The sequence below is a fragment of the Amphiura filiformis genome, chromosome 12, assembly GCF_039555335.1.
Source record: "Amphiura filiformis chromosome 12, Afil_fr2py, whole genome shotgun sequence".
Classification (NCBI taxonomy): domain Eukaryota; kingdom Metazoa; phylum Echinodermata; class Ophiuroidea; order Amphilepidida; family Amphiuridae; genus Amphiura; species Amphiura filiformis.
In genome coordinates this window covers 38,235,867-38,251,645 of record NC_092639.1, presented here as the reverse complement: position 1 = coordinate 38,251,645, position 15,779 = coordinate 38,235,867, and the positions used below count along the sequence as shown (strand labels likewise).

The window sequence follows — 15,779 nt, the reverse complement described above, 5'->3', positions numbered from 1 at the left end:
GGGGAATCTCATCTGGGCCGGTCTGAAATTGTACTCCTGACAAGTGTTGACCTGACGCTCACCATTGTCATTGGTCGAATTATGGTAGCAGTATGGACCAATGACCCAAGGATGGGAAAGATTATTATCTGTTCATTTTGAAAATCAAGCATAGGACAGGCATTTTGAATTTGGTCTATTATATCTAAAAATGACTTTGTCAAGTCCACATGCATATTACATGTACCTAGACACCAGCTTCACCACGATCGGCCTGACAATACCTTTCAAGTAATTGTCTCTCACATTCACCATTTTGGCCACCATTTTGAATTTTGGAACTTAAAGTAGCCATTTTGGATTTTGGAAACTATTTAAATGACTTCTTCATGTCCACAAACTAGTAACTAGACTTCAACGTCAAAGCTCACAACTATTGGCTTGAAAATACCTTTCAAGTAATTAAGATTATTTTGTAATTAAGGTCATTTTGGCCACCATTTAGAATTTTAAGCATATATAAAGCCATATTGGATTTGCCAAAGTGTCAAAAAATGTTGTTATTGTTCGGACGAGACTCCGTATATATTATCGAGACATTTGGTGTGCTTTCATCACAAACTTTTTGGTCATGTTTGGTATTTTTGGCGGCCATTTTGAAAAAGAGCGCTAAAACACCTCCCTTCAGGACTAGATTTTTGGCAACATGTTTTTTCCTGTTCTTTATGGTCCTCTAAAGGTATGTAGATAGGTGGCTTACTTTCAGCAGAAAATGTTCACGGGTTTTCATCTTGCTCCCTCACTAACATGCTGCAAGCATTTTAAAATTTGTACCCAATAATTATTGTGACCTCCGAACCTGCGTGGGAGTCATATGTGACACGATCTGGTCCATGGGGGGCCAAAGGCGGCAAATGTGAAACTGAGATAAATATAGAGTAAAAAACCAATAAAATACATATAGAAAATAGACATCAAAAAACTTCATAACTCTTCAACCAAGTATGCTCGACCTTTGGTGTTTCAGTAAATGATAGCCTATTGTATATATGTATAATGTAATAATTATAGTATTTCAATTTTCAAAAATGCCTCCTTTGGTCCTTATGGACCAATATGAACATTGCACTGCCAAATTTAAACATTTCTTTTGTATACTTAGATCAGGTAGCTTCAAACCAAGTGATTTTCTTCTTTTATCATATAACAAACTGAAATGAAAACAGACTTTCCTTGCTATATATTTTAAGTTTCTAACAAAGGGTAGAAACAAAGATATCAATAATCATGTCAGTCAAGAGCTTAGGCAGAATAATAGGAAACCAAGTGACGACGACAACGACGACGATGATGATGATGATGATGATGATGATGATGATGATGATGATGATGATGATGATAACAATGAGTAAATCAGACGAAATGACGGCTAAATTGAACAAAAATGTGACAACGGCTAAAACAATTGGAATAAAAGTGCAAAAACTCTTTATTAATATTCTCATAACTAGCAACCAATTACCGCTACAAAAACCTCAGAAATGAAATATTTTACACGAATGAATAACACCCATTACACCCAAGTTGCATTTCACACGCTCTATTTTTTCTCTTACACTTAATTAGGTCTATAAAATGCGGAATAACCAAGTTTATCAATTTATTAGTAATTAGTAAATTAATTTAACTTTAACCAAAAGGTTTGCATACTATACCCCTTCTCGTTTATATATTATATTAAACATCCGATGCTGTTACAATGTCAAGTTAAAATCTTTCGGTCTTATTCCCTTCTGTACTAGCTAAAATCTTCTGCATCCCTTGAGTATAATTTTATACTAATCATATTGATAAAAACTATTTGATACCGTTTCAAAACAATTTTTATTTGAATAAAATATGAACGGCTAAATTTGCGAAATGCCATATATGCATTTATATCATGTATATCAAAAATGGCGAGTGAGATGGCAGGAACCATACTTTTCCAATTTTAGCCGTTAAACTGAGAAACTACAGTGACTCTGTATTTCGTATCAATACTATGATGGAGCTCCCTGCCTGATTCTATTATATCGGATGGAAGCTCCATGACGTCATTATCCTAACCATTATGAGTCGGCGCATTGACGACTGGACATTGTAATATTAAAGGACTTGCCTCACCCTTGTTGGGTCAGTTGACTGCACGCTGGCCGGTCGTCAACACCTCTTTACATACATAATTATAAATAAACAACATTTAATATTTTGTCTCTATTTTAACAATATTTTGTCTCTATTTTAACAAAACCTTCCGGAGTGATTTTATGTGACACTGCAAAGCTATCCAACAGTTTTATTCTTAAAAATATATCTTTAAAATTTTCTTTAGCTGCAGAATCAACATGATCATAACGACCACATATTAATTGATACACTAATCATCATTGAGGCTAAAGTCGTCATTATCGTCGTCGGGAGCTCGGCAGACAAATGGTTTCCTCGCGCATTGCATTCCTCCTGTCATTCTGTTCCGTATTGCCCCTCGTATTGCTCCTAGTATTGTTGCGCCTCTGGCTTGCCATGGCTTCCCCTCTGGATGGGTCTCTTCATCGTCTAGCTGCTCGACGAATGATCTAATAAATTCATAATATATATAAATGCAAGTATGAAAACGTTTATTCGCCATAATCACTATTATTTGGAAAATAAAATAAAAATTCAACGAAGGATAGGTCTCTCATCGTCGTCTAGCTGCTCAATGAATGCTCTGATAAGTTCATAATTTAAATTCAAGTGTGAAAACAGTTATCATTCGACACAATCACCATTATTTGACAGAGGATGATTTAAGCACTTCCCACCACGCCACTGTGTTGACTTGCGGTTAGCACAGCTGTGTGAGTGAACATGACATGACTGCTCGCACATTTGCATTGACGGCCATGGTTAAATTTGAATTTGGACTGATATATTTACAATAAAAACGCATTCACAATGCTGGTCGATTTCACATTTTATGTTACCTACAGAAGGTGTGAATTATCCTTCATGCATACATCACTTCAGATCTGAAATCGACCAACTAATAATGACACACGCACAATTCTTAAACAACGTCTTTTGCACAGAATTCAATGGGATTTGAAAAGTAAAGTGGCAGTTGAAACTCTGGTGATAACACGTTTGCAGTGCATGATGGGGCTTCCTTAAATCATCCTCTGATTATTTGAGAAATCAAATAAAAATCTTTAATGAGATACATGCATCGTAATTCAACTTAACCCCCTGAACACTACTTATCATCTAACCGTATTTCTGATTGGTTGATAAGTTCAAATGCTCATTTCAACTGTCAATAATGACAAGGCTTCAAACTATTTATGGTCAAACTTGCATTTGCAGATGATCTAATTAATACCTTTCTTGATTGGTTCAAAATTGGACACAATATTCATATTGGCCAATCGGCAGGTAGTTTTCATTCATGATTATTGTTTTTACCTATATTAAAGTTAAGCAAATCGTGATTAGAATAATCAGAAACTTACAAGAGCTTTTGAGGCAAAGCATAGTTGAATTTGACTGGTGGTTGGAATCCATTGAATGACCCTTCATTTATGCAATGATACGCTCCAATATCTATAGAATAAAAAAATAAGGATAATCGTTAAAATTTAATAACGATAGACAAACCTGGGATCATGTAAGAGTTTAGCAACAACACTGATGTCATTCACCGTATTATCATGGTTATATCACTCTTATATGCATCATTGCATCGGGTACACCATTAAGAACCAAGTCTAGAAATAAGCAGATCTGGACCAGGAGTCACACATTTATGATAAGAAAAGAGGTACAGCGAGAATGTACCTCATTTCTTAACATAATAATTATATAATGAACAAATTGTCTTGAATCACTGAAATTTCAGTGAAGTAATTGAATCCCTTGCCCCTAAAACATACAAAACTTTTGTTATCAGCGTGTAGTTATTTTGTGAGAAAATTAGTCACAACATTTATCAGGGGGTATAGTACCACCTTAAAGTTCGTCCTAATATGAACTGATATCCGGGAAATAAACATTCACATTTCACATACGGTATATTCAGTGGCGTAGCGAGGGGGTGGGGCAAGGGAGGGCACGTGCCCTGGGAGCGCATTCAGGACAAAATAATCTTATAGATCAATTAAAGACTAAAATTCATCTTCATTGTAACAAACATTAGTTAGTGGTAGGGCATAATTGTTCAAATTTTCGCGCGCAATTGTTTCAAGAATGGGGGGGGGGGGCATTACGTATCCCTAGGCCTGGGCGCCACAGCCCCTAGCTACGCCACTGGGTATATTCATACATAACTAAAATTGTTTTTACAAATGTTTTTAGAGGAGGATGGCCCTATCAACATGATCAATAGTCTCATTCCCATTTTTTCTCCATCAAAACTTTTGGTTTGGTTTTTAATGGAAACCCAATATTTTTCCCAGGGCCCACTTCCAAGCTTTTTCCGGTAACATTGGCACTAGACTTCCAATCGTTTTCAGTAAGCAAACCTGGGAATCCATACATTTTTTTAATGTTTAATGAGAATTTACTCCTCTTTAAGGATGTGCTCTTATTTTCTGAAATAGCGCAATGCACATCTGTGGCTCTAGTATCAAAATGGACTGAAATACCAGCTTAAAACTCCATAGATGTGAAGATCATTCGACCCAGGAAGTCGAAACATCATGTGATGAAATTGGTACATCCTGCTTTTAAGAGCAGTCTTAACCCTGGATTTATGAAAACTTTTGAGCCTCATATAAACTACTTAATTGCCCGGGTAAATTGTAGATCTGAAGTATATAAAAGTTAACATAATTATTTAGAATGACAGGGAATTGACGAATCCACTGATCTGTGGGGTCAAATCTGGGCAAATATGATCAGTTTTGTAGAAAATAACAAAAAACAGTTTTGGATCCAATTGTGTTCGGGAAATGTAACAAAATAATTCTTGAGTAAAAAAAATAATTTTAAATGACTAGATATAAAAATTTCTCAAAGTTGGTCAAAATTCATGTTACGTTCCCAATCAATCGGGTAAAAAACCCCGTTTTCCAAAACTGAGCATTTTTGTCGAAATTTGACCTCACAAGTCTGTTTTAAATATATATAATTTTATATACTTTTTTAGACCAACAAGTAAGTAGTTGTGAGGCCAAAAAGTTTCCATAATTCCAGATTTAAGACCAACCTTAAAATAAGCTAGTTGAGTTACAGAACATTTGCATCAGGCCATAATATAGCCTACCTTCATAGAAGAGCCAGTCTCCAATGTTGAGTTCAGGCAGCTCGCACTCCTCATTGCAGTAGTCCATTTCCGCACACGTGCTTCCGTATACAGTGGTTGTCAACTTTGGTTTCTTCAACATTTTCTGCCAAAAATGCCAAAACAGATTATTAGCATGAAAACATAAACCAAACACAACCAACCAAATCATTAATTAGCCCGTCGGGAGTGAAAAAACATGTTAAATCATGTAAATCAATGACACTTATTTTCTGACATCAATTTTGACCATGGTGTATAGTTGATGACATTTATTTTGTTTGACAATAAACAGGTGAACAAAATATCCAAATAGGTTTATATACAAAGTGTTCTGAACGGGGCATTTCGTGATTTTAGCATCCTATTTAGGGTATGCTTCAATACTAGGGCAGCGTGGCAAACTGGTTAAGGTATTTGCCTTAGCATACCATAGCATCCGAATACACCCTTCTTTCCCCAGATCGATTTTAGGAGTTATTACTGAGTAAACCGGTAAAATATGTTTTCAGTAAGCATCGTAAGGTCCTGCCAAGAAGGTGAAAAATATTCCAAATCGTTGTCCATAACTGTATTACTATACAGTGGCCATATGCCCGAAATACAAATTGGACGATTTTGTCAAACAACTCACCGAATCTGCAAGAAAGATTATGCATCACATAAACATTGATGTATAGGTTTCTGATCGTATAAAAATAAGTCACTCACTAAAAATCATCACAAACCATAGCATTCGAATACACCTTTTTTTTCTACAGATCGATGTTAAATGTACTTGGAGTTATTACTGAGTAAACCGGTAAAATGTGTTTTCAATAAGCAAGCTTATGTCGGTGAGACAGCCCGTCAGCTTAACACCCGAATCGCTGAACATATACTATATCCGGGAATTGCGACTGAAAAAGGTCACAATTCAAACAAGTGGTATATCATCTCTATGACCTGAATTGACATAGATTAGTATATTTCCCGGCACGCTTAGTAGGCACATCCGGATGTTTATAAAGATTTGGTCACTTGGTATTAGAGCTTATTAGTTCTTAAACATGGTATAAGAACTAATTTATAGTAAATCGGTCATACCAAGTAACTGATGAAGCATAATATATACAGGGATATTAATCATCTTCCTGAATATCCAGACTATGGTGCATGTTACTGGCATGGCTTTTTGCTTCCGCAAATGGCCGTCGGTGGTCTGGTATACTATCTCTTCTCGAACTGTGACCTGGGTCTCGACATTTAACCCTGTGCAGTATCATCCTCCTGACTGAACACCCATCCACTCATTACCTTTATTGGGTGAAAATTACGTCGGCTTTCAAGGATTATGACACAGCGACAGCAAGCTTTTAATAATCAGTAAGCGATTTAAGACATCATTATGAATGAAAGAGAATTTTAGACACCTACCTCATCTACTGGAGCCGGAGGTACGTCACCGTAATCAATTAAATTTCGCCCAAAGGATGAGAAGATGCCGTTGTTGACGAAATAGTCATATCCTTTGATTTTGCGCCCTGTAAGACACCATAAATATATTGATATCAGGAAACTAAGGGGTCATACCTTCATGGAATTTTAAGATATGTCCATTTCAAACCAACACGGTTAGTCAGTAAGTATTATACACAATATAAGCTGATATCATTTCATGGTTCAGCAAAAACCTAATGCGTAAAGCAAAGGGTGGGCAAGAAGGGAAAGGGGACTGTTAAAAGAGCGTAGTGAACTAGAGAGGTCAGACTAGCCCTACAATATGGCCCTTTTTAAACAAAGAACTGCAAAGCCCAGACCGCTCCAGGCGGTCAATGGGTTTTAGCAGTTCTTTGGGATTGCCACAGTCATAACGGTCAAAATGCCCTATTAGTAGGGCTAGCTTATGGATGTGTGTGGGGCGTCTGTGGAGTAGAGTGTGGGGGGTTGGGGTGTGTGTGTGTGTGTACCTTCCAAACCAGGTTTGTCATCCCCTGCTTCATCAGCTGGATGAGTCTTCCTGCGCTTTCCGTAAATATTGACGACCAAGGTGCCAGCAGACTCGTTGAAGAAACGTCCTGGTTCAGCGATAACGTTAACAGATCTCTCGTCTGAAAGTGCTTCGCAAGTCCTTTTTCGTTGACGGCCTTGGCAAACTGTACACAAAATATTATTGTATCGTAAGTGTTATTGTTTGTAAATAACCTTCCAAGCTATTTTTCAAGTCCAAAACAATCTGCTGGAATTGTATTGTTCAAATCAAAAATATAGTGTGTACCAACCGGGAAAGCCATTCGTCGCTTCTCAGTGCCATACATAACAATTACGGATTGCAAAATTGCAAAAAGAGTCCGACATACATTTGGCCATGTAAATTTTCATGTTTCTAACCCAATGATTTTATATTGTCCTTTTTTATGTTTTAACAAATTCTGAACGTGTTTAAAATGTTTTTTGTCACATTTCTAATGATGCAACTTGAAGCCAGCATGATATTATACAACTGACATGACCACTGATGACTGAGTGCAGTGGCGTAGCCAGGATTTTTGAACCGGAGTGGCACAACTTGTAAATGTACCGACGGAAATATTTTTTGCCGACGGAAGTTGTGATTTGTTGACCCAATTTGTTTTTGCATGGTTTGAAAAAGTGAAGAGCAAAAAAAAAAAGAGAAAAAAATGATAATGGGCGGAAAACACTTAATTTTTATATGTATAATTCACAATTTTCATCATTTTTTTACAAACTTTCAAGTGATTGGGTAAAAAATGTCTATTGTTAACCCATTTTTTTTTACCAACGCCTTCCGTCTACCGACGGCCTTACATGAACCGACGGCCATGACGAGCGGGGGGCACCGGCCCCCTGCCCCCCCCCCACTAGCTACGCCACTGACTGAGTGCAATGTGAGCCCTTTTGGCTTCATGGTGGTCTACCACTTCATTGGACTCGTAATTGTCTGAATTATAAAAACAAATACGGAAACAAATGTACCTCTTCAAATGCAATGTCATCTGGCGCCATGTTCTTCTTCCCAGGAAACCCACCGCCGATGTCCAGAAGGTCCATTTTAAAACCGTATTTGGCACCCTCGTCAAAAACCGTCTTAGCGTCGCCGATGGCTTGTATGAAAATTGGTGGGTTACGACCTCCACTGCCGATGTGGAAACTACAAGAAGTAAAAAATGTGGTCACGATGCTTGATGCAACTCAGACATGATGTACATGATTATGAGTAAAGCCAAATTGGCGTTAAAATTAGAAATGCATTGTGGGACAGTTTCGAGACACGTTGAACTCTGACATATTGGGTAATTTTTTGTGCATACAATATAATTTCCCCAAAAAAGTCAGAGTTCAACGTGTACCAAACCTGTCAAAAGCGCCCACAATGCTTTACGAATTTGTAATGCCGGAGTCACTTATTGTTTAAGATGTTTATTTAATATCAATGTACTTTACCTGACTCCAACGATGTTCAGTCCTAATTTCTTTGCCTTCTTAAGAAGATACGGCGCGTTTTCAAGTTTGACACCAAACTTTATTCCAAAAGGAAAATCTGCGGTTGGATCATAGATAGAAAGCCGCAGAACTAGTCTGAAAAAAGGGGGAAGAATAAAGGAGACAATGTTTAATATCTGCTTAATATATAGGTAATGGGAACGGTGCCTTAAATAGGTCTTGGGATTACATGGATATAGTGAGAACCACCATTACATTAAGGTTCTTATAATAGTGCACCTGTGACCAAATTGCTGCTGCATGCAGTTAGATTTGAATGGCTAATTATGTGGACCATTTTTTCATCCTCATTCATTTCATTCTGGTAAAATTTGTATAAGTTGACCTCAAATGATCTTTTAGACTTGTATACCATGATGTCGATAGTGGATGCGGATGCTATGACCTACGTTTGTTTGCAATATTAAAGAACTGGTCTTGTGACACCATTCTTTTCAATCAGCTCATTTTACAAGTTGACATACCATGACCTTTGCCCTCAGTGTGTGACTGTGTATGGTGAACACGTACCATCATTACATGAAAGATCATTGGTGCAACTGTTCATATGCATGATGACTAATATAATCAAAAGTCTAACATTAAAGTATAATGAATAATGTTTGACAGCAAGACTGTCGATGTACACACGATGCTGCCAAAAGGTTTACAATCATACGACGTCAAAATTCATAACATAACCAAAAACAACTTGTGCAACTGGCCAGGACAACTGAACCTACTCAGCTTCAGGGTGGATCTTCTTGACTTTGTCCAATTCCTCCTCGCAGTCGAACGTCATCATTTTGACGCCATGATCCCTGGCATATTCGAGATGTGAGCATTGTTTCCATGTGTTAGCATTAATGATGCGTTCAGGATGTACGCCGATGGTTTCTCGTAGCAACTTTAACTCACCCTTCATAATAATAATGATAAAGAAATTCCTGATTATAATGAATTTGCACTCTGGGGCTTACACTTATTAACCTGTTAACAAATGAAGACCTTAGCGCAAGAAGACCGTAAGTCCACTTGGCTCCTCAACATATATACACTAAAGTTACGTATAGTTTCTTCGGGTTTTATAATGTTTAATACATGTTCCAGGGTGAAAACATCATGAAAGGTTGTGAAAGATTTGTTTTGGCCCCTGAACATGTATAAAACATTACCTAATTATGCGAAACTATACGCAACTTGAGTGTATACATGTTGAGGGGCCAAGTGGACTTACAGTCGTCTTGCGCTCAGGTCTTCAATTATTATGGGCCCCTACTGCGACACGCTCCTTTGAGCAAGAGGAATCTGCCTCGTCTCCTCTACCTGCGTGATGCTCGCCGCCGTGATATTTTATTTTAGGCACTTTTTGCCCATTTAGTGCAATGTTGGATTACTCTTGCCCCTCCCCCTCTTGAAAGTCCCTTCCCCTTTGACTCCCTTCCCTGGAAAATCCTGGCTATCATTGAATACGGAATTAAAAAGACTAGTTTGCGTATGACGTCCTGTCAACCAGACCAAAAATGCCGTACTGCGCAGGTCATCAACCAATCACGCCGCGCCTTTGCCCTGACATCAGACGCAACATAGTCTTTTTAATTCTGTCTTCAATTATACGCCACTGGCAGCTGTATAATTTTAAAGTCAAAATTTATATTTATACACAGGAAAAAAGTTGTGCTCGGCTTAAACAACAAATAATAAGTCTGGCACTTGTGTGCTGCCATATTGTTATTTTGTACCTTGCTAGCGCAGTCGAAGCCACAGTTCAACGCAGACAGCAAACGTAGAACAGATTCATCCGGGTTACATTTCACCGCTGTAATATTGAATCAGACAAAAAGATAAAATGAATTCAAGTAGATTTTAACTGTCATTCAACACAAATGCAATACGAAACTGACCACTCCTCTCCCAGGCTTTGACCTTATTTGCCTATAACTCAAAAACGGTATCTCGTTATTGTCGTAGATAGTTCAAACTATGCTTTTTCTGATATCTTGAAATGAGAGGAATTTATTGGTATGGTTCCTAATTTTGGAACATATTGAATGTGTACGAGTGGATATTCATACGTAGTGGTAGATAAAATGAATTCAAGTTTTAACTTCAACACTACACTATTTTTCGCTCACCTGGAACGTTTTCACTAGTCTGACTACCGTCTTCAGCAGATGGTGATGCTGTGTTGATATCTTGTCTACAATCGGATATCTCTCAGTGATGACGTCATATGATTGACAGAATTGTCATAAGGATGTTACGATGTAGCGCCGCCCCCTCCCGGGCATCAGCAGGTTATCCCAAATATTTCAAGTCCTTGGACACGATTTAGTCTTGATTTATGACGTCATACTGTCAATCACATGACGTCATCAGTGAGGAATATCCCGATTGTAGACAATATATCATCACAGCATCACCATATGCTGAAGACGCTAGTCGGACTAGTGAAAACGATGAAATGTTGCAAACTTTTTCCCAAAAAAGTTCAGTCAGAATCAATCCACTTCAATACAATCAAAACACTGTGGGGTTTTGTTTTTCGTCACCTCAGGCATGTCAGGCGCAATTATTTCAGTTATTCTATTTTCCGCCATTATTTGGTAAGCAGGTATAAAGTATATTAATATTGGCAAAGTAGATTTTAACTGTCATTCAACACAAATGTAACCACGAAACTGACCACTCCCCTCCCAGGCTTTGACCTTATTTGCTTATAACTCAAGAACGGTATGTCGTAGATAGGTCAAACTATGATTTTTCTGAATTCTTGAAATAAGATGAATTCATTGGTATGGTTCTATATTGAATGTGGTTTGGGACCACCAGAAAATTGTTGCAAACTTTCATTTTTCCCAAAAAAGATCAGTCAAAATCAACCCACTTCAATACAATCAAAACACTGCATTAGGTTTTTTTGTTTTCGTCACCTCAGGCATGTCAGGCGCAATTATTGCAGTTATTTTATTTTCCACCATTATTGACTATGTACTAACCATAAAATGGTGTAACTCTTGGCATAGCCTTCTTCCATTTCCGCCATTTCTTGAAAACGTCTCCAAGATCAAATAACATGAAACTGTCGTCCTGGTCCTAAATGTACAATTAAACATTGTGATAAGGATAATGAACTGTGTGCACTGTGCAATGCATTAGTCAATGTTAATGCATAGGCTCAAGAGCTAAATGCAGTAACTCCATGGTAAAGTGCGATTATCTTGACATATGCATGAGTACATACGTCACAACTCCCTATTCCAGAAAAATACAGCACTAATTTTTTTGTAATAAAAAAATATTATCCTGTTTTGCCAAATGAAACATAGGCCTAGCTAAACTTCATTCCTTTAGTTAGTTCTAACTGGCAATAAAAGTCAAAATTTAATATTTTTGCAATTTGAGGGAAAATGGTCCAATTGTAAGACTTGGCACAAGTCTAAGCATTCAAAATCTTGAGTATAGGGTAAGAATTAGCTCATAATTTTAATATTATATGTTTTTGTTTTATTTGGTTATGAAAAAGATTGGAAAATGTGTTTTCCAAAAATGAGAATGCATAACTTGAAATTAGTCTTTGTTCAAGTCTTTGGGCTTGTCACAGAATACGAAACAGGTCGAAAAACGCCCTAAAAATGCATGTTTTTGGCCCTTATTTCCAAAAATTGACCAATGTTAAAATTTTACTTTCATTGACAGTTAGGACTAATTAAAGGATTAGGATTTAGGATTTAGCAAAACAGGATAATATTTAAAAAATTAGTGCTGTATTTTTCTGGAATGGGATTATACTTTGAGTATATCAGTTATATTAAAACAATATTAATTTCTGCATTCATTAGTTTAGTTTTAAAAGTTTGGAAAAATGTCTTAAAATAAAACACTGTGGAGCCACTGACCTGGTTTAACGGCTATGCTGCACTAAAATGTGTCAAGAACTGAAGAAGTCATGCAAGAGGGAAAGTTTTAAAATGTATGGTTCATTAAATTCCAAACAAATTGTATGCTTTGGTACACATACATGTAGACTATACATTACAGTCATTTTGTCGATATTACTATTATTCTTAAAAGTCTGCAGTATACATAGTTGTGTGTATGAAGTTTAATGGTTCACATGAAGTTCAATCATGATGGACCATAAAAGGTAGAGTGTTTTGACTGTTAACACTATAATTTGTCATAGCAAGTTTGGAAGAAATCTAATTTTTAACAGGAATTTTAACTTGCCTTTTTGATGCTGTTTTCTTTTGTTTTATTAATACAGGGTGTCTCAGAAAAAAATTACAGGGTGAATGAATTCGAGCGTAAGTCGAGAAATAGACCTCAGAATCCAAAAACCTAAACATCAGTGTGTAGCCCATCTTATTCTGCGTCATATACGCCAATTTTACTGGAATCGGTTGACTGATTGCGAAGAAATGAGCGATTACATAACGCATGCGTCAATTCACTTCATTCCAAGTTTGAAAGAAAGAGCATTCAACACAATGCGCAATGTAGTAGTTCCGGGTCAATGGGCTTCATATTTTGTTCTGTGAAATCCTTTTTGGTTCTTTTTAAACAATCTGTTTCTTGCAAAACATTTAATTATGTGTTTTTCAAATTTGAAAACCTGCACGATAATGAAAATGAAAGCTTGCATGTATAAGATAGTGCTTGGTACTTGTATAATATCTTGTTTTGTTAATCATTGTTAATGTTGATATAAAATGTTGCATAAAGAATAATTGCATAAAGAATTCCAGTTGGCTTAAAAATTCTCACACACATTAATGTTTTGGAATATTTCCAAGAAATTGTAATGCAAAGTTTAAATCTTTTAAAACTTAAACATTAATGTTGCATGGTATCAAAAATCACACGTAAAGCTGTAAGCACTTGATCATTGTCATTCTTGGCTCAAATGTTCTTTGAAAAATTAAAATATAAGTTTTCTCGGACAAACTGTCATTCATCTTCAGTGATAGCATGAATAACATAACAACACCGTCGGATTATAAAACAGATAATGTGGGCTAAATTTAATGAGATACACAAACTTTAGGAAGCAGTGAACGAGTATAAAATAAAAATTCCCTTTAAAAGGGAAGGCCAGCCTCAATGCAGAAGAGGTCTTGTAAATAGTTTGGGTCACCGTGAAAGGCATTTTTAGGATCACGCTTACATCCATGTTACATGACAGTTCACCAAACCATCAATGCTGAGAACATGCACACTGAAACAGCAAAAAGCATTAACTCCTATAACTCCTGTCAACTCTTTAATTCATTACTCCAAATTGTTCTGTATTTTTGTCTTTACTGTTTTTTACCCATGCTTATTATTAAAATCAAGAAATACACTGCAGTTGTTAGTTAATTCGCTATGTAAACTCAACTTACATGCATTTTATTTTAAAATGATTTTATATTATTTCGCAATGTAGGGGGCCTATAGTTTACTATAAAGTAGATAGTGGCAAGCACATGATAAAAGGACTGATCATTCACTACAATCTTCACTTTTAAACTGTATTTTTTGAATGTGTTGATTGTTAGTCCGAAACTCCTGCAAAGCTATGGACATGGCATCTTACCTACTCCATTCTGTAATAGTCTGCATTGTGTGTTTTCTCAGTCTTCAATCATTTTGTTGAATGTAATTTTATGAATCAAATAAAAAAGAAAAGAAAGTGGCCTCACTTTAGTTATGTGTCATTTTACAGTATTTATAATTTATAAAGTACGACAATAATTTATTTATTTTCTATAAGTGCATGCCAAAATATGGGATATATTGTTCAATATTATAGCTAACCCCTAAAAACTTAATTTTCCATCGGATTTTTCCCGTTGAAAAGACAAAACTAATGTTAAAGATAGCAATAATATCATCAATAACATTTTGAGTCAATTTTATCCATAAAACGATACAGGATAGGATAGATAATTACTTTGACTTCAATGTGGTCCATATAATGAAGATTTTGATTCTACAACATTATTAGATCTGTTATCAACATCAATTATGCACTCACAGGCAACCAAACATGCTATGCTCAGTAGTCCACTGATATGCATGACCTTGTTCCAGTGATCATTCCCCGCTAATTGTTGACCATGTCATTTTTTTGATATGCTGATTGCTGAACAAGTTTATGTTTATATGTGTATAGGCCTTACATATGATAACTTTTTAAGTCATAATTAATTCAAACATAACTTTGGCAATACTCAATCGTTTTCGTTCGTTGAAACGGCAAAACATACCTTCTTTTCCTTGCAAATCGAATTAGCAGACATCAAAAACATTTCCACCACGAGAAGTAAAAAAAATAATTCATACCAATAGAAGAAGGCTATAATCTTAGCTAATCTTTAGTGTACACAAATCCCATCTCAGAATTAGGTACCAGCCCTATGGGCTGGCGAAAAGCTCCTGTTGATCAAACTTGGAATGAACTGCATTGATGCGCGCATTATGTCATCGTTCATAAACTTTTTGTATGTGATGCACAATAAAATAGGCTATGCGCTACATTTTAAATTATTTGATTTTGATGTCTATTTCGCGACTTCAGTTCAATTTTATTCACTCGGTATTTTTTCTGGGACACCCTGTATGTACAGGGCAAGATCTCAAAGTGAGAAAGATTTCCAAATTAATATGCAAGAGAAATAAACTTTATGCGAATTTTTAATACATTATGCTAGAATATAAAGCCAAAATAATAAGTAGAATGTAGAATTTTGAAGATATTATTTTAGTAAAACGGGTATATTGAAAATCAGCAGGAGCGAAATGTCAAAGGCGGGCAAAATTGTTCATGGTCTCCCCTACCTCACTCCAAAAGAACTATGCAAATATTATCGGTCTCCCTTTGGTGGACGAATTACAAAATGGCTTGTCAAGTGGTAGATGCAAATAACACATTTTGTTCAATTTGGTCCCGGTATTTCGAGCCGTGGGGAGGGCACATTTTACTTTCCCTCCGAGTCCTGTCAGCATAGTCATATACTTGGGGGAGCCAAAT

The 15,779-nt window shown here is 36.4% G+C and overlaps 2 protein-coding genes across 2 annotated transcripts in view; both read right to left on the bottom strand.

The window, feature by feature from the left end:
• LOC140166792 (ornithine decarboxylase-like) overlaps nucleotides 1–15,779 on the bottom strand; it is a 142,365-nt gene that overhangs the window by 112,574 nt on the left and 14,012 nt on the right. The window contains exons 3-7 of the mRNA XM_072190283.1: nucleotides 11,764–11,860; nucleotides 10,507–10,583; nucleotides 9,508–9,683; nucleotides 8,726–8,860; nucleotides 8,258–8,432 (exon numbers count right to left, since the gene is read on the bottom strand). Of these exons, the coding sequence (XP_072046384.1) occupies nucleotides 8,258–8,432; nucleotides 8,726–8,860; nucleotides 9,508–9,683; nucleotides 10,507–10,583; nucleotides 11,764–11,860 (660 nt within the window). The remainder of the gene's footprint in view (nucleotides 1–8,257; nucleotides 8,433–8,725; nucleotides 8,861–9,507; nucleotides 9,684–10,506; nucleotides 10,584–11,763; nucleotides 11,861–15,779) is intronic.
• On the bottom strand, nucleotides 1,865–7,630 carry LOC140165517 (probable ornithine decarboxylase). Its single transcript, XM_072188805.1, has 6 exons — nucleotides 7,621–7,630; nucleotides 7,231–7,416; nucleotides 6,698–6,804; nucleotides 5,264–5,387; nucleotides 3,513–3,603; nucleotides 1,865–2,597 (listed from the first exon to the last, which is right to left on the bottom strand). Exons 1-6 carry the CDS (start codon nucleotides 7,628–7,630, stop codon nucleotides 2,399–2,401), a joined length of 717 nt encoding a protein of 238 aa, XP_072044906.1. The 3' UTR covers nucleotides 1,865–2,398.

Bases quoted from the DNA above. Each gene is read 5' to 3' on its own strand.
- LOC140165517 (XM_072188805.1), bottom strand. The intron at 3,604-5,263 runs GTAGGCTATATT...TTTATTCTATAG, and splicing joins AGACTGGCTCTTCTATGAAG to ATATTGGAGCGTATCATTGC. The intron at 2,598-3,512 runs GTAAGTTTCTGA...TGAATTTATTAG, and splicing joins GCTTTGCCTCAAAAGCTCTT to ATCATTCGTCGAGCAGCTAG.